Source organism: Pyrenophora tritici-repentis, chromosome 2 (assembly GCF_003171515.1).
Source record: "Pyrenophora tritici-repentis strain M4 chromosome 2, whole genome shotgun sequence".
Classification (NCBI taxonomy): Eukaryota; Fungi; Ascomycota; class Dothideomycetes; order Pleosporales; family Pleosporaceae; genus Pyrenophora; species Pyrenophora tritici-repentis.
The window spans coordinates 1,946,075-1,967,480 of record NC_089391.1 but is presented as its reverse complement, the minus strand read 5'-3'; the positions used below and the strand labels follow the sequence as shown (position 1 = coordinate 1,967,480).

The following is a 21,406-nucleotide window of genomic DNA, read 5'->3' as shown; positions in this document are numbered from 1 at the left end:
CTTGATGGGCTGAGACATACGGATCGATCGCTTTAACTGATGACCATTAATCGCCACTACTACCCGTTCTGGGGTGAAAATTTAGCCATGTGATGGAGGCAATGGGACAGCGAGACTGTTGGGTATCCGGTATAGAGCTGGCCTTGCTACTAGCCGTTCAGCATTAACCGTAACACCAGAGTTCGTGTAAGAGATCGGTCTTACTCTCCGATAGCCTACCGCTTTCGGAGATGCGTGGGGTGTAGTGTGACGGGGCTTTGGTGTCTTACTACAATACTCTTAATTACCGACGGTTTGTTGTTGCCATACTACTGTGTGAGCCCCATTATCTTTTTCGAGGAAGGAAAAGGGCTGAAATGGAGGATGTCAATAGGGCTATTCCGACATACCAGACTTCCGGGACGAATTGCGCAACGGCTACACGGGATGCACGACAAGCTTTACCCCACTGATCCGTGGGTGTGACCATACTGACACCGCTGTGCAACATGCTGGTTTACCGAGACTTACCTGTCAGCATAAACCGTATGAAAGATGACATGCTCGGCATCGTCTCATCGTCATATGTGATCTCCCCGCCACATGTAGCCACACTACTCGAGTCGCCTCATCATAGGATTCTCCTTGTTTCACCAGGTCAACACTTTGTTTAGTTTATTGTGAGCGCATGAGAGCCTAGAGGATAATATATCAGGTCGATTCGTTCCTAGCGAGCAAGTAGACATGTGGTCTTGCACTGTATCGGTGTCTTCTCCAGAAGCTCTTCTCAATATGTGGGCACTCATACCGTGTCATAGAATCTCTTGGGAATTGATCGATGTATTACTAAGTACGTTTCCGTGCAACGACTTCGAGTCCTGAGATTAAGCAGGTGGAAGAAAGTTGGCATAAAGCATTCCCTGAACCAGGGAGTATACAATAAACCCACGGATGATCCATTGCGCTTTTGGCGATGGTTTCTCAGTTCGGCCTGTGCTCTGTGAGTCTACCAGCCATTGAGCGATGACCAGATACCACATCGGATAACCGGAAGCGATCCGGTTTACGATCTGTATGTGAAAGCTGGTAACAGCCGTGATAGCCAGCAGTAATTGCGGCAAAGCCAATTCCGGCATCTTGCATATCGTGGAAATTTCGTTCCTGGGATTGGACGTTGCACTGGCCTGAGGTGCAAGACGCCCATGCAACGGGCTCTGAACTGCGCTGCGAAGGATTGTAGCACTCGAGACGAGCAAGAGCCACATAACCGGTGCCGCTAGAATGAACAGAGGCAAATTCGATACAGTCCAGTAGCGAAAGAGTCCCACATTCCTAAGAGAAGTCAGCCTAGCCACAGCTTCTGTCTTGATTGCTTACCAGTAATGGCTTTGTACCCAGGTGTAAATACTTGGGACACTCTTCTCGCACCACGGTCTGATCCCAGCGCCACTACCTCGGTAACAAAACTCAACATATGCAAGATACTGCGGCCCGATGAATCCCAGTGCTATTAACGCTCCAGCCACACATGTGACGGTAACTCTCCTTACGTCATGTACACTCAGCTGCAAAGACATGAGACGAGGGAGGTACCTCGCCACGTCGTATAAGAAGATAGTGCCGCTCAGTAGCCCGTTGCTCCTCATTAGCGTAGCGACAGCGAAGAACAGACCGGAACTGATTTTCAACAGATCTTCTCCAAACGAAGACTTGCCAGTCTCAGCCATAGTCCGAGATTGAGCGTAGAAAAGCATGCCAGTGAAATTGAGGAAGGAAAACATGGCCTCCGCGTATGGCGCGCACAAGAAAAGAGATGCTGGTGTGAGAATATGCAACACAGCCGCAATGAAGGGGATGATTTGCCGTCGCTGCGGTTCCAGGACCAAGGTCAGAAGGCGATACAGCACTAGTACAGAGAGAAGGTGGCAGACGTTAGAGGCGACAATCCCGGCCAGAACGTAGTAGTGCAATGAAGGCTGCGCATTTCCAGCTGTCACTGCTTGCTGTTAATGCGGAGCCAAAGAACATGCGATCATCGCTCACATTGACCGGCTAGTCTCAGGAGATGCGAGTACGCCCAACTAAAGGCCCACGCTTGCTCATGAACGTGACCCCGCTCAGCGGATTTTACAAAGTAGAAAGCATCCCACCGGAGCAGGTTTAGAACAAAACGCTCATGACGCGTAAGTGCATTGAAGTTGCTGTGCCGCTGGGGGCTTGAGTCAAGTAGAACGAGAGCGGATGTGTCGTATCCAGGGCCAGGACAAAAGGCGGCAAGAACGAGGAGCAACGCTTTCCATATACAGGAAACGATAACAAGCTGCTTGGTCTCACCACTCCGAGAAAACCCAGGCAACTTCATCATGTCGAAACGAGGACCGTCGTGCGAGAGTGGTGAGGGTGAGGTGCCAGGCTCCGATTGGGTGAGCGACTAGCGTCGGGAAGACGTTGTTCCGACCCAGCCCACTCGCTACTGTGGTTTTCAATTATTGCGACTTTTGCGCCCGATTTTGAACTTTGTCAAGTCCAACGCCAACCTCAACTTCGTCGACCGCCGCCAACACACGGTAAGCGCACTACCCACGCCATGAATGCTCGGTAGCATATCAATCGCATGTCTCCTCGTGAGCATGTCGCATACTAGATGGCTAGAGTGTAGAACGGCAGAAATGCCATCTTACTCTTACGAGATTCAGACCTACAGTGGAACAACTGCTAATGGTTTCTGTTCTCTATGACAGCCTCGAAAAAAATGGCCCCCAAAGGAAAGAAGCCCGCTGCCTTCCCCCAGGCGACTTCAAAGTCGACTGCTGCGAAGAAGCAAAAGGTCTGCTCCATTCCACTTTGACTACTATTAACAAGCGCTAACAAGTAACAGAACCCTCTCATCGAGAAGCGTCCCCGCAACTATGGCATCGGTCAGGACATCCAGCCCCAGCGCAATGTTGGCCGTATGGTCCGATGGCCGGCGGTATGTGACTCTCAATACGCCCATACGGCAATTGCTAATCATCGGAACAGTACGTCCGTCTTCAACGCCAGAAGAAGATCCTCAACATGCGATTGAAGGTCCCCCCTGCGATTGCCCAGTTCCAGCACGTCGCCGACCGCAACCTCGCCACCCAGGCCTTCAAGATCCTCAACAAGTACAGGCCCGAGACCAAGGCCGAGAAGAAGGAGCGTCTCACCAAGGAGGCTACCGCCGTCGCTGAGGGCAAGAAGAAAGAGGACGTTAGCAAGAAGCCCTACGTTGCCAAGTACGGTCTGAACCACGTTGTCGGTCTCATCGAGAACAAGAAGGCCGCACTTGTCCTCATCGCCAACGACGTCGACCCCATCGAGCTCGTTGTATACCTTCCAGCCCTCTGCAGGAAGATGGGTGTCCCATATGTCATCGTTAAGGGCAAGGCCCGTCTCGGTACGGTCGTCCACCAGAAGACCGCCGCTGTCCTCGCTCTCACCGAGGTCCGCTCCGAGGACAAGAACGAGCTCCAGAAGCTTGTCACCGCTGTCAACGACGGCTACCTCGAGTCACACCACAAGGATGCTTCGCGTCACTGGGGTGGTGGTATCATGGGTGCCAAGGCCAACGCCCGCATGGAGAAGCGCAGGAAGGCCATTGAGAGTGCCATCAAGATCTAAGAAGGTTTTGAGGAGCTTGGAAGGTTTCGTGATGACTTTATGGCGTGTCTCTTATCTCTGCATGTAGCCGGTTCACAATACCAACGGAGTTTAGGAGGGTTAAAAACAGTCGCTGAAGACTGCATTGACTGGAATCAATTACGATAACGCACGCCATCGAGCATGATTTGCACCTAGAGTGACGATTGATGTGATCTAACCCCACTTTTCTTCATCGGTACGTTCTAACTATGCTGGGCTTCTCTAACAGCGGACCTCAGCTGCACTCGCAGGAGTCCGCCATGTACTCCAGACTCTCAGGCTGCGGTGATGGTCTCGGCAACTCACACTAAAAGTTTTCGATCCTCGTTCCAATGCCTCGCTCATCAGCCAATTTGACCAGATCATTCCCCACCACAACATCCATAAGCCCCAGACCCACGCTCTTATAGATGACGTTGCCCTTAACCAGCCACTCAATCAAACTCTTATGCGCCTTATCCTTACTCTCATGATCTTTCTTCTCCTTGCCCTTGTCGCCGCCTAGCCCCAACAAGCCCTTCTTCTTCTTCGTCTTGGTCTCGAACTCACACTCACCCAGCTCCACACCCCCGCCATCCAAACCCTCATCATGCATCGTCGTACTCCTCGCCACGCAGTCCCTCCGCCTCTTCTCCGCATCCCTCTTCAACATAACCAGCTCGCCCAGCTCAACAACTTGCTCCGGTCCCAAGCGCGCCTGTACCAGCTCCCCAGCATCCCTGAGACAGTTATCCAGACTATCCACCACAACAGCACCGCCCTGTTGCGCGTGCTTGTGAAAGTGGCGATGTGCGTGCTCGGGTGCAACGTTTTGGCGCAGGATATCTGGGTGTAGTTCAGTGTGTTCTGGCGACAGGGAGCCGATGGCAGCGATGTAGCGACCCTTTTTGCGGCCTTCAGGGTTAGTGAGGGTCGCGGCAGGGAAGAGAGGCACTGGGCTCTGTGTGCAGAGGAATATCACGCTGGAAGAGCGGAGCGTAGCATGCAAGAGACGCGTGTACTCGCTATGCGAGGGCGTCAGGATTTGTATCTTTGGACGGGCAAGTTGCTCTTTATGGTCTTCTCCTGCCTGGCGATACGTAGGTACATGTGAAGGGTCCGCAACGAACGCCGTGGGTGCTTCGTGTGGATTGTACAGTTCCTGTAGTAAGTGGTGTACGTGCTCGAAATCGCGGTTTATGATGTTTAGGTGGTGGATGTCTTCGCCTCGGAGGAGGAGCGCGAGTCGTATGTGCCAGTAGGCTTGTCTGCCGGCCCCGAAGACGACGACGTCGTGGACGTTTGCGCGTTTCTTAAAGAGCATTGTGCTTGCCAGGGCGGTGCGGAAGGCGGTTATTTCCATGGTATTGACAAAGGCGCGGGCAGTACCGGTTTCCGAGAACAGGGTAAGGCTACTTTTTGCTGATGCTGCGGAGGCCTGAGACCCGGAAGTGGTGGTCGTGGTGGTGTTTGACGACGAAGAGTCTTTTGAAAGCCTAAGAGATTCCAGCGATGAAGTTGCAAAGTCTGTATCTGAGGACCCCAAACGCTTCATTTTCTCATTCAAGAGACTGGTTATCTTGACTCCGAATCTGTCGTCGCTACTCGAAGGCGTGACAGACACTACCCCTCCGTCTTTTCTCTTCATCTTCATCCCAGCTACTCCTACACTCCCACCCCAATCATTGCCATCATCCTCGGTGTTTGTGGAGTAGCAATGCAACGCATCCGCAAGACTTTGTTGCAAGTCAAGGATATCTTGCTTGGTAAGTTGGAACAATAGTGTACGAACGTCTTGGTGAGAGAGCACTGTCAATGTCATACCGGGCATTCTGTCCGTCCTCTTGGAAGAGAGAAAGTTGTTTGTGTCGAGTGTGACACGCGACTTTTTTTCGGGGAGTGAGCGTATTTGGGCTATGATGTCAAGGGCAGGCAGGGTCCAGGTCAAGCTCGTCCAATGTGGGGGAGGGGCAACCACCCGGGTGTCATAAAATACTAGACATACTAGTGTAAAAATGCTACTATAGTCGCTAAACACGTCTATTGGGTGCTTACCTACACTGTCTAGTATTTTATGTCACCCAGGTGCAACCGTATAAGCCGCGCGGAACCAAGCTTTTCAAGCCAGGGCGATTCTGTCCGACTGGCTAAGTTTGGACAATGGAGTATGATGTGTAAGCATGACTATCATCTAGAACAACAGGATACCAATCCGCAAAAGGGCTAGCGTACATCTTTACATCGCCATTGAGCCAAGCCACGATAAACGTGTTGCGGTTTGTGAGGCAAGGGTATTGCGCATGTCACGTGCGTTGTCCTGGCGCTCCTCCCTCTCCTCCATGAGCACCTTCTCCCCTTACCAGCATCAGAGATACGTCATGTAAATAGACCCTGATTATGGCTACATATAAGGTGGCCATGACAGCACAACAACAGACAGAACACAATATATACACTGATGACTGCCTCGCGCGGACACACTTTGATTGACTGCATATACTGCAACAAAACGCAAGGTGTAGTGTGCGCGTTCGCTTTATAAGCCATAGAGTCGTGCTAAGTTATTTAAGTGTTATTGTAAGTAGTAGGTCTAGTTGTTAGATAGGGTCTAGGTTAATTATAGGATATATAGCAATGAACTGTAAATGTTAAGGATAAATGCCCACAACGATGAGCCGCAAACCAGCGTTCGCGATGACTGTACGATAGACGCAAGTTCCAACACACTTCCACAAAAAGCCAGAACCCACTGGCACCATATTGCTCATGGTCATTTGGAATATGGCAATCATCACAGGGAGTCCAGGTGTGACAGCCCAAAATGCTGGGAAGCAAGCAACAAACCCCACACAAATATTCAACTCGCTATATAAATAATACAGTGACTCCCTTCTCACCTGAAAAGTTAAAGGGCCCCAACGCAACTGACCCCTCCAAATCCAATTCCACGCGTCAATCTACCATGTCCACCCCCTCAGCCTCGCAGCCATCCTGCACAATCTGCAACCGCAAGATCAAGGACGCCAACCGATGCGGACGATGTAAGAACACTTCCTACTGTTCCGAAAAATGCCAGAAAACCGACTGGAGCACCCACAAGCTCCTCTGCGCCTCATTCCCACCTTCACAACTTCCGCCCGCCCAACACCCCAGCACTACCGAGCCGTCCTCTTCGACCCTGACAAGGCCAAACCAGAGTTCACCTGGCTCCCAGAAGATGACTAACAAGGCAGTCACCAGACCCCCTCCATCACCACCATCATGGGCAAAGCCAACGCCGTAGTACACACCCCAATGCAGTACAACCTGCGATCAGAAACCCGCCTCGCAAACACCCTGTTCATCGCCTACCGCGACACCTTTCTGGACGACGGCTCGCGCCCAAACGAAGCCGTAGCAGCCATAACACGCACGCAACCAGGCGAGTACCACGAATGACGCGGACATATTGTAGTGTATGCGGGGGAGGGACCTGGTCTTGACCCGCCTACCTGGAAAGACCTAGACATGGCTGACTTTAGACATGTGGTTGATTACTTTCTTTCCTACACACACATTGCGCCGCCGGATCCGGACGGTGGTGAGTGTATCAAGGGCCTGAGGATAAACTGTGTGGGTGATGTGAAGATGAATAAGAGACCGCACTTTGAGACTATCAATGTGTCAAGCACTGACCCGGTCTTTACTAGCCATGATACTTCAGATATTGCTGAGCGGATTGGTTTGCCTATTTTGACACGAAGGTGCGCGGTGGATGCTAGGTGGGCTAACAGAAGCAGCGACGAAGACGATGCGATGTTCGAACACAAGAGCCCTAGTCAGAACCAAGACGCTACGTTTCTGCATCTGTGCTGTGACCCCGGCGCCAAACTTGATATTGGTAAGGAGTCGCTGGGTTGGGGCTGGAGCCCGCAATCATGGCAGAATAACGTAGGGAGTGTGATTGTTGTGCGCAAGGATAGGAAACCACTTCTTCCACTACACATGGAGGCACTCGCTAAGTATTGTCGGGAGGAAGTTATATCGCTGTTCGCACATTCGAACGGCAGTTATCATCCAGAACAGCCGATGAAGAAAGGTCATGTTTTGAGCATCATTTGTCGGCCCATGTTCGTTATCTATTGGAACAAGTTTCTGGAACAGAAAAATGAGTACAGTACACCTAGCCCTTACGAGTAGACATGAGCTGTAACGAAAGTACTGCAATGTAGCTTTGCTTCATCTCCATCATCTTTTTCTTCCGTGAAATTTCTTTGGCTCCATATTTAATAAGTTTCGACCCCATAGTGCAACTTCATCTGCATCCTCGTCTAAGCGAAATAACTCTTCCAGAGAACACCTTCCAGGTCCTCCAGCTGCTCCAGCTCGAATGCCTGGGTTCCAAATTAGCATCTGTATCAAATTATGAATTAATGGATAGTCAGAAAACATACCTTGACATCAACATGCCATGTATCCTGCCGCGTCTTCTTGAAGTCTGCAAGAACAGTCTTGACACTCTTGCCCACCATTCCTGGATCAGCTGCTGCCTTTCTCGCTAGTGTAGCCAGTACATCCGGTAACCATGTCGGTGGGGGGCTCTGGTAAGGGAAAGCCTGGACCAATGCACCGAGACCCAGCACAGCAGCGTGGCGTGTGAGGACAAGCTTGCCTTGTTCTGTGGTAGGAGTGCCAGGGGTACGCTTCTTGGGGAGCGGGTTCTTGGTCAGTTGCTTGGTGAAGCGCTCCTTGAGTGTTGAGACTTGACGGTCGCGGAGCGCGACAGGCGAGCAGCGAATCATTCCTGATAGCGTAGTTGCAGCGCCCATGCGGACCTCGAGTTGCACGTCTGAAAGCATGGCAGAAACGCAGTCGAACATACTCTGTTGCTGCTTCTCACTCATGAGGAACAGCCGGCGGAAGTAGATGACTTGGATGTTGATTAGAATCCTGAGACGTTGATGCCAGCTGGTCGCGTTCCGTCCGATGCGAATGAGGGCTGCAATAAATTCCGAGTCCTCGCCTTCGCGATGCGGAATGTTAGGTAGATGACGGAAGACGTGGTATGCGAGTGATTGCAGCTCAGGATCTTCTTTGATATCCATCATGTGCAGTAGCTGCTCCATAAAGACATCTGGGAAGAATTTGACGAGCGATGTGCACTCGTATGAAGAGAGCGTAGAGTCGAGCCAAAGAAGGACGGTCTTGCCACCTGATGTGTATGATGACGGAGTCTGTTGTCCTGCAGGACGTTCGTGGCGCCATACCTCAAGACGATCAAAGACTTCAGTAATGGTCTTGCTGAACTCCTCTGTTGGCTGGTATGGCCTGACACCGATCGACGAAGCATCTTTCTGTGCCTTGATGAGCGTATTGACGTCCTTGTACGATTCATGATAACGAGTCCTGAAAATACTAGCGATCGTTTGACCCATAGCCTCACGTACGCCCTTGTACGGATGATCAAGGTGCTTCATGAAATCTTCCAAAATCGGCTTCTCTAGGCGGAAATGCCAGCCTGCATCGCAGATGCACTGTGTCAGCAGATGGACCTTGGAGCTCTCCTTGAAGGCCGCATTAGAGTCCATGTCAAGGCGGAAACTAGACAGCCAGTCGACCAACGGCCATCCTCGTCGTGGATCCTTCGATTGCAATACGACGTGCAGGAAGGTAGTCCAGTAGCCAGAGTTTTCGGGTGTCAAACCATCTTGGAATATGCCACGGACGATTGGGAAGACATACTCCCATACCGCTTCACGCTGATCAGCCTTGAGGTCCGGTGCGCACGATAGCAACGCAGCCATAATCTCAGAAGTCGCGCGATGTTGGTGCTTATCGCTCCCGTCAGCGTATACAGATTGGGTCAGGTCTTTGATGTCTTCAAAAGTGGTTTCTGTCAAACCGGCAAAGACGAGATCGAACGAATGGGTCAGCACCATTGCACTTGACATGCGGAACCGATCGGCACTGTTATCGCGCGGCTCCTGCTTCATGAAAGCAAAGTAGTTTGAGAACCAGGAGCGGGTGAGATGCTTCGCAATCTTCTGACGGACGCCGTTCTCGACCTCATCGTACGACAACTGTGGTGCATTGGGCTTGAATGCAGTCATAGTCTTGTTCCATACGAGCCATCCTGGATAATCAAAGTCGACGTAATACTTGGCCTCGGGCTGGGCAAATGCTGCGAGGTATTCTGCAGTCCAGTTTGGATCTTCAGGCTTGGTTTCCACGGTGATCTTGTCTGGCAGATCTTCTTCGCTCAGCAGGTACTTCTCGTAGTTGTGTCCGGTAATTGCGCGGGTTTGAATGACGGAGTAGAGGCCAATGAGGGCGCCGGCATACAAGCCTCGGAGACTAGGGTGTTGGTCGATAGATCCTTTCGCAACGAGATCGATCATCTCATCCGAAGCAATGGTGTCGTAACGCATGCCTAGGTTGACGATGATGGCGGCAGTACGGCTGACCTTTTTCCAGTGCTCTGTGTTGGCAATCTCGACCAGTTCTTTGGACAACTCCGCCTTCTTGCCTTCTATGCGAGCACGTTTCTTCTTGATGTAGTCCCGTCGCTTGTTGACTTTGGCGTGTACACTATCACCTTCGCTAGAGTCAATGGCATATGCAATAGCTTCTACGACTTCCTTTGGCAAGATGACCATGCGCTCCATTGCTTTCCCCATATCCATGACCTGGAATGTGGCGTTTGTTGCAAGCTTCTGCACTGAAGGCTTATCGGCACCCGTGACCTCAATGAAAGCCTTGATCAGCTTAGGTGTGAAGCGCCAATCGCGACTTATTGTCTTTGCCAAGCTACCGAACAACAGCGCGAACATGGCACCCTTGATACGAGGATAGTCACTCTCAGCTACAGCCTTGACAAATGCGTCGAGGAGAGATGGAACGACGAGGGGTCTAGCGCCAAGCACACACTTGACCGCGGACTCATTTGCTGTTTGCGCAGTGCGTCGGATCTCCGTGTAAAGGGATATACTGGATTCGGCGAGATCAAGCAGCAGGACCATGTCAAGATCAGTCTTGGGTCGTGGGTTCGCGTTGTGCCGTAGTCGTTGCAAATGATAAACATTTGCGCGTCGGACTAGTAGAGGTCGCGGGTATTGCTTACGCAGTCCACTGAACCTGAAAGGTCGCTCATCGTTCTCCAATAGTCTTGATATTCTGTCGAGTACATGAGCTGATCGCTCGATACCGACATCGATGAACCAGGAGCGATAAGCGTTGTACAGTGAGTTGAAGCAAGGAACATCATCGGGTTGTTTCGCGATTAGGAACTGATGCACGTTGTGCAACATCTCACCGACCTTTCTCCGCAGATCGTGGATAAGGTTGTATGTGGCATCCCCGCGACGTAGTGGGTAACCAGCTTCATACTGGAATGTGGGTTTGACCTCTTCGTCTTCAGCCTCTCCCAGACCGGCGTCGTCATCTATGCCTTCTGTATCCATTGCGTCTGAGTTGGAGTCGCTATCAGACTCGTTGCCATCGATGACTTGATCGTGCCGAACATCAAATAAGACTGAGATACCGGATATAATCAATCGCAACAGAACCAGGTTTCGTGACACCTCGTCTGACCAATCTTTGCCAGTGCCTTCGCGCTTAATCGGCGAGTCAGGCTGCGTGAGGGCTTTGAGTGCCTTCATTGAGTTGTTGGCATGTGTCTCAAAGAGCTTGACAGCGAAGTCAATCTCCTCTGAGTTGGGAGTGTGCCATTTGATTGTCAACTTCTTTACATCTACTTGCCTACCCCATGACTCAGTTGACAAGCCCTCTTCGAGTTCATCGTCTTCATAGATGGAATAGTCGATGGTGTAGGTACATGTCAGATTGAGCAGCAAATGATGAATGAAGTTGGAAACATGGACAGTGGGCGTGCCTCGGCAGCGCTGTTGCATGTATTCTGCAATCTCAAACAGCTCGTCCTTCCATTCAAGGACTGCATCACCGACATGGACGACGCACATGCTAAGAATACACAGATTCCAGACAAGTGCCCGATCACGAGGGAGGACTTCAGCGCCTGTTGTTCGCGTGGAGCCAGCACCGATCTCTTCAATCTCAGTACGGATACCTGCAAAGAGATGAGGTAATAGTCGCTTCAGGGCTTTCTCGGGGTTGATTTTAACAAGACTGTTGCAGATGAACGCAATCGCGTCTCGGGCTTGGTGAACAACATGGTTCGTGATGAAGTTTGCAATCTTGTCTAGCGCAACGTCATACAGCTCAGGCGAGAGTGCAGCCAGCAGCGGTGTGAAGGCAGCGGGAAGCTGGTTAACCACATATTCTTCAGGTGAGCCACTCCGAACTCTAGAGGCATCTGGCAAATTCTCCAAGAGCGTGAAGACACGACCAAGGAATGTAATGAGAAATTCGTTAAGCCCAGTTGTGGATGACCGCAAAATCATAGCTTCGTCTTCGTCACTAAGCTCTTTGCTGTAGTCGATCTCAATGTTGCCGTTGGCGCTCTCCAGTCGCTCGACTTGCGCTGTGATCCATTCCACAGCAAGACCAGTGTTACCGCCTGCATCCTCCATTGGCGTGGTTGCTCCATCTCTGGAAGTTGCCTCGATTGACGCCTTCTTCGCCTTTGTAAGATCTTGAAATGGGATGAGGTAGCACACGCCTTGGATGTACTGCAACGTGTGCACGGTCTTTTCCAGGTCATTGGCATCGATACCAGGTAGTGCAAGGCCGAGTACCGATGTGACGTGACACCGGAAGCCCTTTGTCTTGGCCATAACTTTGGAGAGCATGTGTAGTGCACGGATTGACGAGATGGTGCGATGTACCTCAACAAGCCCCTGCATCGCGGGGTATATTCGCTGTAACGCACCGGGGAGGATCAGGCTGGGCTCTAGATGCGCCAAGCTCTGTAGGGTAGACAGGGCGTATTGCACGGCTTTGTCGCTCTTGGAGAAGATGCCCATGAACGTGACCTCCCGCAGACAGAGCACGAATCGTCGCTTCACCGCGTCATTGAGCTGTCGGTCTTCTGGCACATCCACCTCGCCACTGTGCTCTCGGTTCCAACGCAGCACGAATATATCCGCCAAGTAGTATACAAACTGAGCGAGCGGCCTAGTCCAGGAACCAGAATTCGATGGATGGAAGAAAGTCTCCACAGCCTGTATCAAACCCTCGAGTTTTGTCAGGATGGAATCTGGATGCTCTGCGCATGCGGGAGAAAGAGACATGGCAATGATGCGGGCGATGTGATGGGTTGAAGGGTGCTTGCGTGGGTCACGATCAAGCATGACGGCCAGACCGGCACCGAGGTCCACTGAACTGCTGTACGGCGAGGTCGCCTGACCAACCGGAATTTCGAGCAGTCGCAAGATCGCTGTAAAGATTTGTGACGACTGCTCCCCTGTGAAGACACCATATTGTGAGAAAGGCACATGCGGGGCTGGCAAATTGTCCCTGGCAAGCCGTGACAGTGTATCAATGTAGTGGGCATCAAACAACCGCGATCGATTCACAAGTGACCAAAGATGGAAGAATGTGGGGAGATATTCCTGCGGGAGCAGCTGGCTCATGTCCTCCGGGGCTGGATGGGTGGGAAGCAGCAAGTTCAGCAAGCCCACAACGACGAAGGCATTCTCGCTGAAGGATGTACTGAAGAAAGGCAGGAGCTCCTCAAATATGGCGGGTATCTCTTTGGGATCGAAGTAGAGCTGTGCGAAGGTGCACATCTTGGTCAGAGTGCGAATGTTACGCTTCACGTTAGGCGGATGTGAGCCCCCTGATTCCGATGGCAGAACGAACATCTTCAGTTCCCTGTATAGCGGTCGCCAATCGAGGATTAGGTCTTTTCCGGGTCGCAAGTAGTGTTTACGCCTGTAGTTGTGTCAGTCTTCAGGCGCCATGTCGGCTTTGAAGCAGTGGCAACTTACTTGGTCAAGACCATGAACATGCTCGCAAAGCGCTCTGCCACCAGGTAGTCCAGCCCTGGAGCGAGTGCAAGCTCATAGTACAGGTTCACTAGCTTTACTCGCGTGCTCCGAGGGAGGTCGAACTTGAGTGACAACCATCCCCGGATCTCGCGTGTCCAGTGCACTGCGCCCGGCGCAAAGTCTCCCGCGGACACGGCGATGTAGAGGTGCTTCAGACATGTGTTCAGACTCTCTTCGCGATCGCTCTGGTCTTCTGTCTGGTAAGGCAGGTATTCGAAATAGGGGAAAGTCCGTGGGCGGCGTCTGTCGTCTGAGCCATTGATGCCACCGTTGGCCTGTCGCCAGTCGCCGCCTGGAGAGGTGGCACGAGATGTATCTGGACCTGAGCCAGTATCAAGAGCGCCCATGAGCTGCGATATCCGCTCGCTGACTGCCATGATGCCGGTTGGTGGTGGGGGTCGTGGGGCGTGTGTGCCGCGGGTCTAGAGCGAGGTGGACGAGTCGTGGAAATGTATCGTCATCAATATACAGCGGGCAATGCGCAGGTGCAGGGCAGCTGGAGCTTGCCGAATATAAGCTTGAATAGTCAGCAAGTAGTCGAGTGCGTGTTGTTGATAGGCTGGCGTCGAGTAGTATAGAGAGCAGTAAACCACTACAAGTGAGGCTGATGATGAATCCCGCGGGCGCAACCAACTTACTCTCTCTATCAATGCGCCGAGTAGTGTGGCTGCTTTTGGTTGCGAGCGAATGTCGGGAAGAAGCTTTGTGCTCAGCTTTGTCAGGTGCAATGGGCAACAAGGCGAATGCAAATCGTCGTTCATGTGCGTAGCCGACGCCTCTTCTATGACATCTAGGCTGGGGGAAGCTTTGGCCAGCAGGCGATGGAGGTGCAGCCCTAGGCGAGGCACGGCGGGGAGCGATCTCGAGACCGTAGGGCGGGTGCCTGGTTATTTGCAGTTGCACTGGTTGACGTGAAAACTCCGGAATTCCACTTGGTTAATATAAAGCGCAGCGATTGCCATTGAGCGCGGTGCGAGGTGATTCATTACTTGCGGGCGAAACGCGCTATATACTGTCCATCCTAGGCCAGGCACTCGCAGACGCGCAATACAGAGAGGCGCCCCAACGGTAAGCACACCATCAACTCCATGTCCTTCATCCTCGTCACCCTGTTTCACATGCATCCCATCTTCGCTTTTCATCTGCTTGCATATTCGTCCCGATGCACAAGGCTGGTCACACGACACGCAACGCGTCTCTTGCTCCGGGACTGGCAATCTCATGCATCGCCACTGTGTGGGCACAACAGCACTTCAGCGTCCAAAGCCTGATTGCATTTCAACTTCCATTACCCTACTTAACTGACACATAATAAGATGGGCTCGTACTATGATGTGGATGCTATCCTTACGGATGCTCAAAAGGTACCTTGTACCTTTGAGCTTACCGTTCCTGGTCTCGGCTATCTCGAAGGCAACATGAGCGGCGACATAAAGCATGGCTCAAAAGTCGAACTTCCACTATGGCTTGGTGAGATGCTTGCACTCAGGTATAATACGATTGTTTTCATTCCATCAGGATGATCTATTTACTTTGTTTACAGCCAGAGTCTGAATACATCCTCCCTTGTGACAATCGACCCACCCTTCGCCCTGTCTCCACGCGTTTTGAACGCCCTCAAAGCTGACCCGCGAACTGTCGATTTGCGAGCCCTCGCGCCACACTTCTACAATCTCGGTGCGCGTATCTTGGAGCTCTTTGAAGAGGAAGAGATGATCGAGGTGCTGAGTGATGTGAGTTTCATCATGAGTCAACAGGGTCGACATCGATGCTGACTTTCTAGACGTTCAAAGCCAGGGCAGCCCTCATAGCCGATCAAGCTCACAACCCACGGGGTGCGCTAGGCGAAGGCGCTGACTTTATGCGAGGCCTAGACGAGAACGAGCGCCAGTGTAGGCTTCGTCCGCTAAAAGTTAGTGTGCAGCAGCTAACCATAGCCTAGTATTCCGAGCTGCCCACGATAGCGCAAAGGGCGTACGGACCTGGATGACGGACCTGAAGAAGAAGTGAGGATAGTCGTTAAACAGCAGCAGAAACGAGGGGCGACTAAGTTGCAAGACAAAATGGCTAAACTGGCTCAAATGGCCATGTACTGCACGGGAATGACGGCTGAAACCAAGAGAAGTCGGATAACACCAATAGACTGATAGTGAAGCGCAGTTGTGAGGCAAGCAATGGTTGAAGCCTACCTTCTGATTACAATACAATACCTCAAATCAACTAGCCAGCGAATCGAAAATGTGCATGCAGCACCAGGCTTACCGCATCGCCGAGCCAAGGTTACTGTTCTGCAGGATTATAGCCAGTTGATCTGGAGGATATCCTAGGAACACAGGTCCGTTGAAGACCATTTGTGGAATCATCGTATGGCCTCCTGTCTCTTTTGGCTTTTCCGGCAGCGGGGGCTGAGGTGGGGGTTCTGAAGGTGGCATAGCAGTCGTCGCAAATCCATGTTGCGACTGCGGCGTTGGAGCAGACGGTGGATCGTGATGTTGTTCGGGCATCTGGCCCATTGCGCCATGGTCGATGGGACATTTGCCAACCCTTTGAGGCGTCTCTCCGATCGGTCGGTCAGTATTGAGTGGCAGTTGCGGTGACGCGGTAGGCACGGAGCCCACTGAAGAAGAGCTGTCTGCGTTTGTGTACTTTGCTGGTATTGAAATGCCCCAGGGTCGACTTGGCGACTCCCCGACGCGGACTTCCTTGAGAGGCCGGTCAAAGTGCGCTGTCCTAGTTTCATCCTCAGCATGTGCATGCTCCTCTGATCCTTCCTCTGGCGGCGGAGTGCCATCGTGAAGACTGGCCGACACGGCAGACGCCCAGTTCTGAACTTTGTCATCTGCCTTGAGGTTGACGCTCAGGTCGAGCTCGGCCTCGGGCTCTTCCTCTATTGCGTCGTCAGGATCCTCGGGTAACCACGCCTGGTGCTTCTGCCCCAACCCTTGGATCATGTTGACCAAATTGCCGTATTTGCGGTCCAGCTGTTCAATGCTCTCTTGATTGCTCTGGAAGCGTGTGATGCAGACCTCATGGCTTCTGGGTAGCTCATGCTTGTGTTTCTCAAAGTATTTTGCAACCTCCTCTGGGTTATGTTGATCGAGGAATCGTATGGGACAGACGGCAGCGGAACCAGATACGGCTACTGAGGCGGTCACCGAGGCAGGGTCACTGGTGCATATTTCGGCACGGATGGGATCGGCAAAGGACGGTCGTTTTGATCGACGGCCACGCAGACTTAGTCGGGAAGTCGAGCTTCGCGGTGTAGCAAGCGGGCTGCCTCTGCCACCTCCAGCAGCAAAAGGACAGGCAAGCTTACTGGGAGTTCCAGCGACCGTAAAATCTTTTTCAAGTGGTGAAGTGGCTCTATTGGTGTGTATCTCAGGTAGTGGAGCAAGCTCGTCTGCTGACGGGCCACTCCATATCTTTACGCTTGCAGAATTTTCAGGGGCACGCAGCTGGGCAGCAGCCTCCTCCGCTTTCTGTATCACCAATGCCCGACTCTTGCGCTCTACATCATCGCTATGTGCTAATTGTTCCACCAAGTTCAACGGCATGCGTGCTTGATCATCTCCAACCCGCTCTAGATCCTGCAGGAAGGTAAGATGATCTTGCGGAAGCGTATCAGGTGTGAAATGCTTGAGGAGATCAAGGTACTGGATATGGTCAGCAAGGTTCTACAAATGTGTATCATGCTGAAGCGTATGTGATGGGTTCCGGTCAGGTTATGCTGTGGTTGTTTTCTGTCAAAGCCGCGAGTGCAGCTGCAGGTCTAGAGCTAAAGTTTATCATCACAAGGGAAGGGGGGTGAATGAAAGTAGTCATCATCACGTACCTGTTGCTTGGCCCACGAGAGCTTGCTTTCCAGCTGCCTATGTTGAGCGAACAGAGCCTGGTATTCTCCACTCAAAGCAGCAAACCCTTCGACAAGCTGCCCAGCAAGCTCTGTGACGTTGCGCGGAGCCTCTTCAGCCATGGCGTCGTCAGCACAAGAACGGACAAAGGGATATTGAAGGGCGAGGGAGGGCAGCTGCGAGCTTTGATGACGCGGCAGAGAGGCTCGCGGTCGATAGCGAAGAAAGAAGAACGGAAAGTCGGCAAGGATCGAGGGAGTCGGAAGCGACGGTGAGTGGCGCCACGCTGACTCAGCGCCACCAGCCACTCTAGGCGCAGGGCGGAAAGGACCCCCGACCGCTCAGGTGCGTGGCAGGCGCGTCAGGGCTCGCTGCGCCCTTGATCTGTTACGTAGCACCTTTGCCGTGGGCCGCAATCTTTATATACAATGATAGCCTGAATTCTAGTAGCGATATTGCCTTTGCATAGCGACTTCCATTTCATACGCATACGCGTCCATTGATACTGCTTGCAGCCACATCGGAAGTCCGCAGCCCCTATAGAAGCTAAAGCCGGAACAGTCAGGAATATTCACCATGGGCTCCCTCCACGACTCCCGCATACACAAGTGGTTCGCGACATCGCCTCCAGTCGCATGGACAGTCAGACAGTTGCGGGAGCTCCTCATTGGGTCTCTCAAACAAGGTCCAGTTCCACAGCATGTCGCCTTTGTCATGGATGGAAACCGACGCTTTGCGCGCAACCACCACATTGAGACTGTAGAAGGGCACAATCTAGGCTTCGAGTCGTTGGCACGAGTACGCCAGACCAAACCCAGCCTGTCCACGTGCAATGCTAACGCTTCCGCCAGATCCTCGAAGTCTGCTACAAGACTGGTGTCAAGGTTGTGACTATCTATGCCTTTAGCATTGAGAACTTTAAGCGTTCAAAGCATGAAGTGGATGCACTCATGTCCATGGCCAAGGTCAAGCTGCAGCAGCTGGCCGAGCATGGAGCGTTACTGGACCGCTACGGCGCATCTGTCCGCGTCCTGGGCCAGCGTGAGCTCATCAGCCCGGATGTCCTGATGGCCGTCGACAAGGCAGTTGCCATGACTGCGCACAACAAGAAGTACGAGACCATGCAATTCTGCCGAGACGCCCGCTGACGTTTTACAGGGCCGTATTGAATGTCTGCTTCCCATATACCTCGCGGCACGAAATCACAACGGCAGTTATGAAGACGGTGGAGACATACAGCACGCCCATTCATAACCTCACCACCCCCTCGAAACGCACTTTTTCCGAATCACATATCACACAACACATTAGGAAGCAAATGCTGGAGGAGGACACGGAAGGTGGGGCGGAGCAGCCTGAGTCGCGGTCGGCGTCGCCATCGTCCAAAGAACCGACTGGAGCCGACGACAGCAGATCCTCGTCAACTTCAACCGTCATCAACCCGTCAGAGAAGGACGATGCGCAAAACGGGCCCACGTTCCTAGACCCGGAGTCAATTAGCGCCCAGACACTGAACGATAACATGATGACAGCCGACGCCCCACCTCTCGACTTGCTAGTCCGTACTTCAGGCGTCGAGCGACTGAGCGACTTTATGCTCTGGCAAGCTCACGAGAACACCTCCATTGTATTCCTCAAGTGTCTCTGGCCCGAGTTCGACCTGTGGCAGTTCTTGCCTGTATTAGTTGAGTGGCAGTGGCAGCAGAAGAAGCTGCAAGAGGAGCAACAGCGAGTTCGTGGGCGTTCCAAGGTAGAATAGAGCTGTCGGAGTAATGATTTATCAGAACCCCTCCACTGTCAATGGTCGAAGTAGATCTGATTTCAGCGCGCATCGACGATACCCAAAATAGAGCCTTTCATCAGAGCTAGAATATATCCCAATTTTGCATAATCGCGGCTTGACACACCTCGTGAATACGGTTCCACTTGCACGTTTGCATGATTGCCCATTGGCATTCTGACTTTTTGAAGGTTGCGACACCTTTCTGGAAATGTACCTACCTCATGTTGCTGTGCCGCACCTAGGAAGACACTAAACTTTGGCTCAACTGGATCTCAACCTTCTTGTTCTACTCAACAACAATATCGCTGCCAGATTTCGACCTAACACTGCTGTTCAGCCTTAAATGACATTGTTGCGTAGAGATTGAGGGAAATAAATTTCGCGCAAAAAAAGAATACTATCCTTCCACAGCCCAAATTGGCGCCCTAACGCATAGGCTGTGTCCACAAACAGCATGTACCTTTGTTTTCAAATTGGAAAATACTGGAACTCGTGCCGATGGAAGAGTGCATTAAAGGCGTCAAACTTACCCGGACAGCGCTCTTTCCGCACATTTGCAGCACTCAGAATGGATCCACCTTGGTTAACACACAACTGCGACGTCGACGCTGAGCCCTTAGATCGCTATCGTATTGGAGGATACCATCCAATAGCTCTTGGGGATGTTTTTAATAACGGAAGGTACAAGGTTGTGCATAAGCTTGGCTGGGGAGGGTTTTCAACAGTATGGGCTGCGAAGGATCTAAGGTACCTGACTAGTCTCGCGACCACCCGGTAAATAAGATGCTAAGATCCTACTAGAAAACAAGAATACGTTGCGCTGAAAGTCTCGATCGCAGAACTATATGGAAAAAGCAGAGAGCTCAAGGTTCTGCGCGCTATAGCGGAGCTCAATTCCAAAGGAACCAGTTCACGACATGTAATGCAACTATTGGTCCACTTTCATATCGACGGTCCGAACGGGAAGCATTATTGTCTAGTACTTGAGTTTCTAGGGCCAAGTGTTCAAGATCTCGTTGATAGGTGCATCGATGACGAAAGACTTCCAGGGACAGTTGCAAAGACCAGCGCGCAACAAGCCCTTGTTGGCCTCACACACTTACACAAACACAATATTACACACGGAGGTGCAGCCAGTGTTGAATTTAACTTAGAAATATCCCCCTGACATATCGCAGATCTACACACGCGCAACTTGGCCTTTGTCATCTCTTCCCTGCATACTCTCACGGAAGCAGAACTTTTCAAAAAGTTACGGAGCCCAGAAACTGGTACTGTCACAAGAAAAGACGGAAAAGCGTTAGAATCAGGTATGCCCGAGTATCTGGTCTGGCCAAGTATGTATCTCACAGACGTATATTTGTTACAGCAGCAGATCAAGATCATCGACTTTGGCGAATCTTTCTTACACAACGATGTCCCTGAAACTCTCCACACTCCAGCTGTTGTCCGAGCACCCGAAGTCATTTTTGGAGACAAGCTGGACTACCGCGTCGACTTGTGGAATATGGGATGCATGATAAGTCTAAATCCAGGCGCAAGCCAAGCCGCGAATGAAGACCAAGCTCACCCATACAATAGATCTACGAACTTGTAGTTGGCCAGCCGCCTTTTGATGCCATGTCGGCAACGCCTGTGAGAGTCGCCCGGCAGATGCTAGAGAATAACAGTGATGAACTGCCAGAGCGGTGGCAGCAAAAGTGGCGGACCATGGACAGCGAGTGGACTGTGCGCAAGGTAGAAAACAAATTTCAGAAATGGTTGGAGGAATGTTACTTTGACGGCTACAGGAAAGAGGACTTGACTCGAGAGGACATTGTCAAAGTGGGCGTGCTTGTTCGTAGGCTGTTGCGACTTGAGCCTTCGATGAGGGCGTCAGTGGAGGAAGTCCAACGAGATCCTTGGCTTAGGGATATGTAGTTTGGGAATAGCGTGTCAAGGTAGAGTACGGCCGATTTTGGATGCGTTGGTGCCCTTCTAGCACCTGCACAGCACATTCCTCACAACACCCCGAGCAAGTCTTTTTCGGAAGATTACGAACAAGCCACTGCTTGGCGGAATAATCTCCTATCTACCGCTTTATCTAAGACAACTGCTAGACACGTGACGTCAGCCCGTAAAACGCCACTAAGAATGCATGGATTCCTGGAACTCCGCGGGTCCCAGTGCCTTGGGCTCTGACAGCTGTCGCCAGGGAAGATCAT

General features: G+C 51.9%; 10 protein-coding genes across 10 annotated transcripts; 6 read left to right on the top strand and 4 right to left on the bottom strand.

The window, feature by feature from the left end:
• Positions 1-863: 863 nt before the first annotated feature.
• PtrM4_062140 (GPI mannosyltransferase 2) lies at positions 864-1,706 on the bottom strand (the record flags this gene model as incomplete). The annotated part of the gene is made up of 2 exons (XM_001932945.2): positions 864-1,311; positions 1,357-1,706. The coding sequence occupies 2 exons, from the start codon at positions 1,704-1,706 to the stop codon at positions 864-866; spliced, it is 798 nt and encodes a 265-aa protein (XP_001932980.2).
• A 1,025-nt stretch (positions 1,707-2,731) lies between these two features.
• PtrM4_062130 (60S ribosomal protein eL8) lies at positions 2,732-3,621 on the top strand (the record flags this gene model as incomplete). Its single annotated transcript, XM_001932944.2, has 3 exons — positions 2,732-2,806; positions 2,858-2,950; positions 3,001-3,621. 3 exons carry the CDS (start codon positions 2,732-2,734, stop codon positions 3,619-3,621), a joined length of 789 nt encoding a protein of 262 aa, XP_001932979.1.
• A 328-nt stretch (positions 3,622-3,949) lies between these two features.
• PtrM4_062120 (ornithine cyclodeaminase, mu-crystallin protein) lies at positions 3,950-5,452 on the bottom strand (the record flags this gene model as incomplete). The annotated part of the gene is made up of 1 exon (XM_001932943.1): positions 3,950-5,452. One exon carries the CDS (start codon positions 5,450-5,452, stop codon positions 3,950-3,952), a length of 1,503 nt encoding a protein of 500 aa, XP_001932978.1.
• A 1,238-nt stretch (positions 5,453-6,690) lies between these two features.
• Positions 6,691-7,059, top strand: PtrM4_062110 (uncharacterized protein; the record flags this gene model as incomplete). The annotated part of the gene is made up of 2 exons (XM_001932942.1): positions 6,691-6,818; positions 6,855-7,059. 2 exons carry the CDS (start codon positions 6,691-6,693, stop codon positions 7,057-7,059), a joined length of 333 nt encoding a protein of 110 aa, XP_001932977.1.
• Positions 7,060-7,248: 189 nt separating this feature from the next.
• On the top strand, positions 7,249-7,800 carry PtrM4_062100 (uncharacterized protein; the record flags this gene model as incomplete). Its single annotated transcript, XM_066105577.1, has 2 exons — positions 7,249-7,364; positions 7,401-7,800. The coding sequence occupies 2 exons, from the start codon at positions 7,249-7,251 to the stop codon at positions 7,798-7,800; spliced, it is 516 nt and encodes a 171-aa protein (XP_065964204.1).
• Positions 7,801-7,931: 131 nt separating this feature from the next.
• Positions 7,932-13,945, bottom strand: PtrM4_062090 (DUF3437 domain containing protein; the record flags this gene model as incomplete). The annotated part of the gene is made up of 3 exons (XM_001932941.2): positions 7,932-7,994; positions 8,055-13,452; positions 13,509-13,945. The coding sequence occupies 3 exons, from the start codon at positions 13,943-13,945 to the stop codon at positions 7,932-7,934; spliced, it is 5,898 nt and encodes a 1,965-aa protein (XP_001932976.2).
• Positions 13,946-14,884: 939 nt separating this feature from the next.
• PtrM4_062080 (DNA replication complex GINS protein psf3) lies at positions 14,885-15,578 on the top strand (the record flags this gene model as incomplete). The annotated part of the gene is made up of 4 exons (XM_066105576.1): positions 14,885-15,057; positions 15,112-15,301; positions 15,352-15,460; positions 15,511-15,578. The coding sequence occupies 4 exons, from the start codon at positions 14,885-14,887 to the stop codon at positions 15,576-15,578; spliced, it is 540 nt and encodes a 179-aa protein (XP_065964203.1).
• A 248-nt stretch (positions 15,579-15,826) lies between these two features.
• On the bottom strand, positions 15,827-17,541 carry PtrM4_062070 (Atrophin-1 domain containing protein; the record flags this gene model as incomplete). Its single annotated transcript, XM_066105575.1, has 2 exons — positions 15,827-17,221; positions 17,401-17,541. The coding sequence occupies 2 exons, from the start codon at positions 17,539-17,541 to the stop codon at positions 15,827-15,829; spliced, it is 1,536 nt and encodes a 511-aa protein (XP_065964202.1).
• Positions 17,542-17,995: 454 nt separating this feature from the next.
• Positions 17,996-19,178, top strand: PtrM4_062060 (UppS, Undecaprenyl pyrophosphate synthase; the record flags this gene model as incomplete). Its single annotated transcript, XM_001932940.2, has 3 exons — positions 17,996-18,217; positions 18,271-18,530; positions 18,578-19,178. 3 exons carry the CDS (start codon positions 17,996-17,998, stop codon positions 19,176-19,178), a joined length of 1,083 nt encoding a protein of 360 aa, XP_001932975.1.
• Positions 19,179-20,514: 1,336 nt separating this feature from the next.
• Positions 20,515-20,799, top strand: PtrM4_062050 (uncharacterized protein; the record flags this gene model as incomplete). Its single annotated transcript, XM_066105574.1, has 1 exon — positions 20,515-20,799. One exon carries the CDS (start codon positions 20,515-20,517, stop codon positions 20,797-20,799), a length of 285 nt encoding a protein of 94 aa, XP_065964201.1.
• Positions 20,800-21,406: the final 607 nt, after the last annotated feature.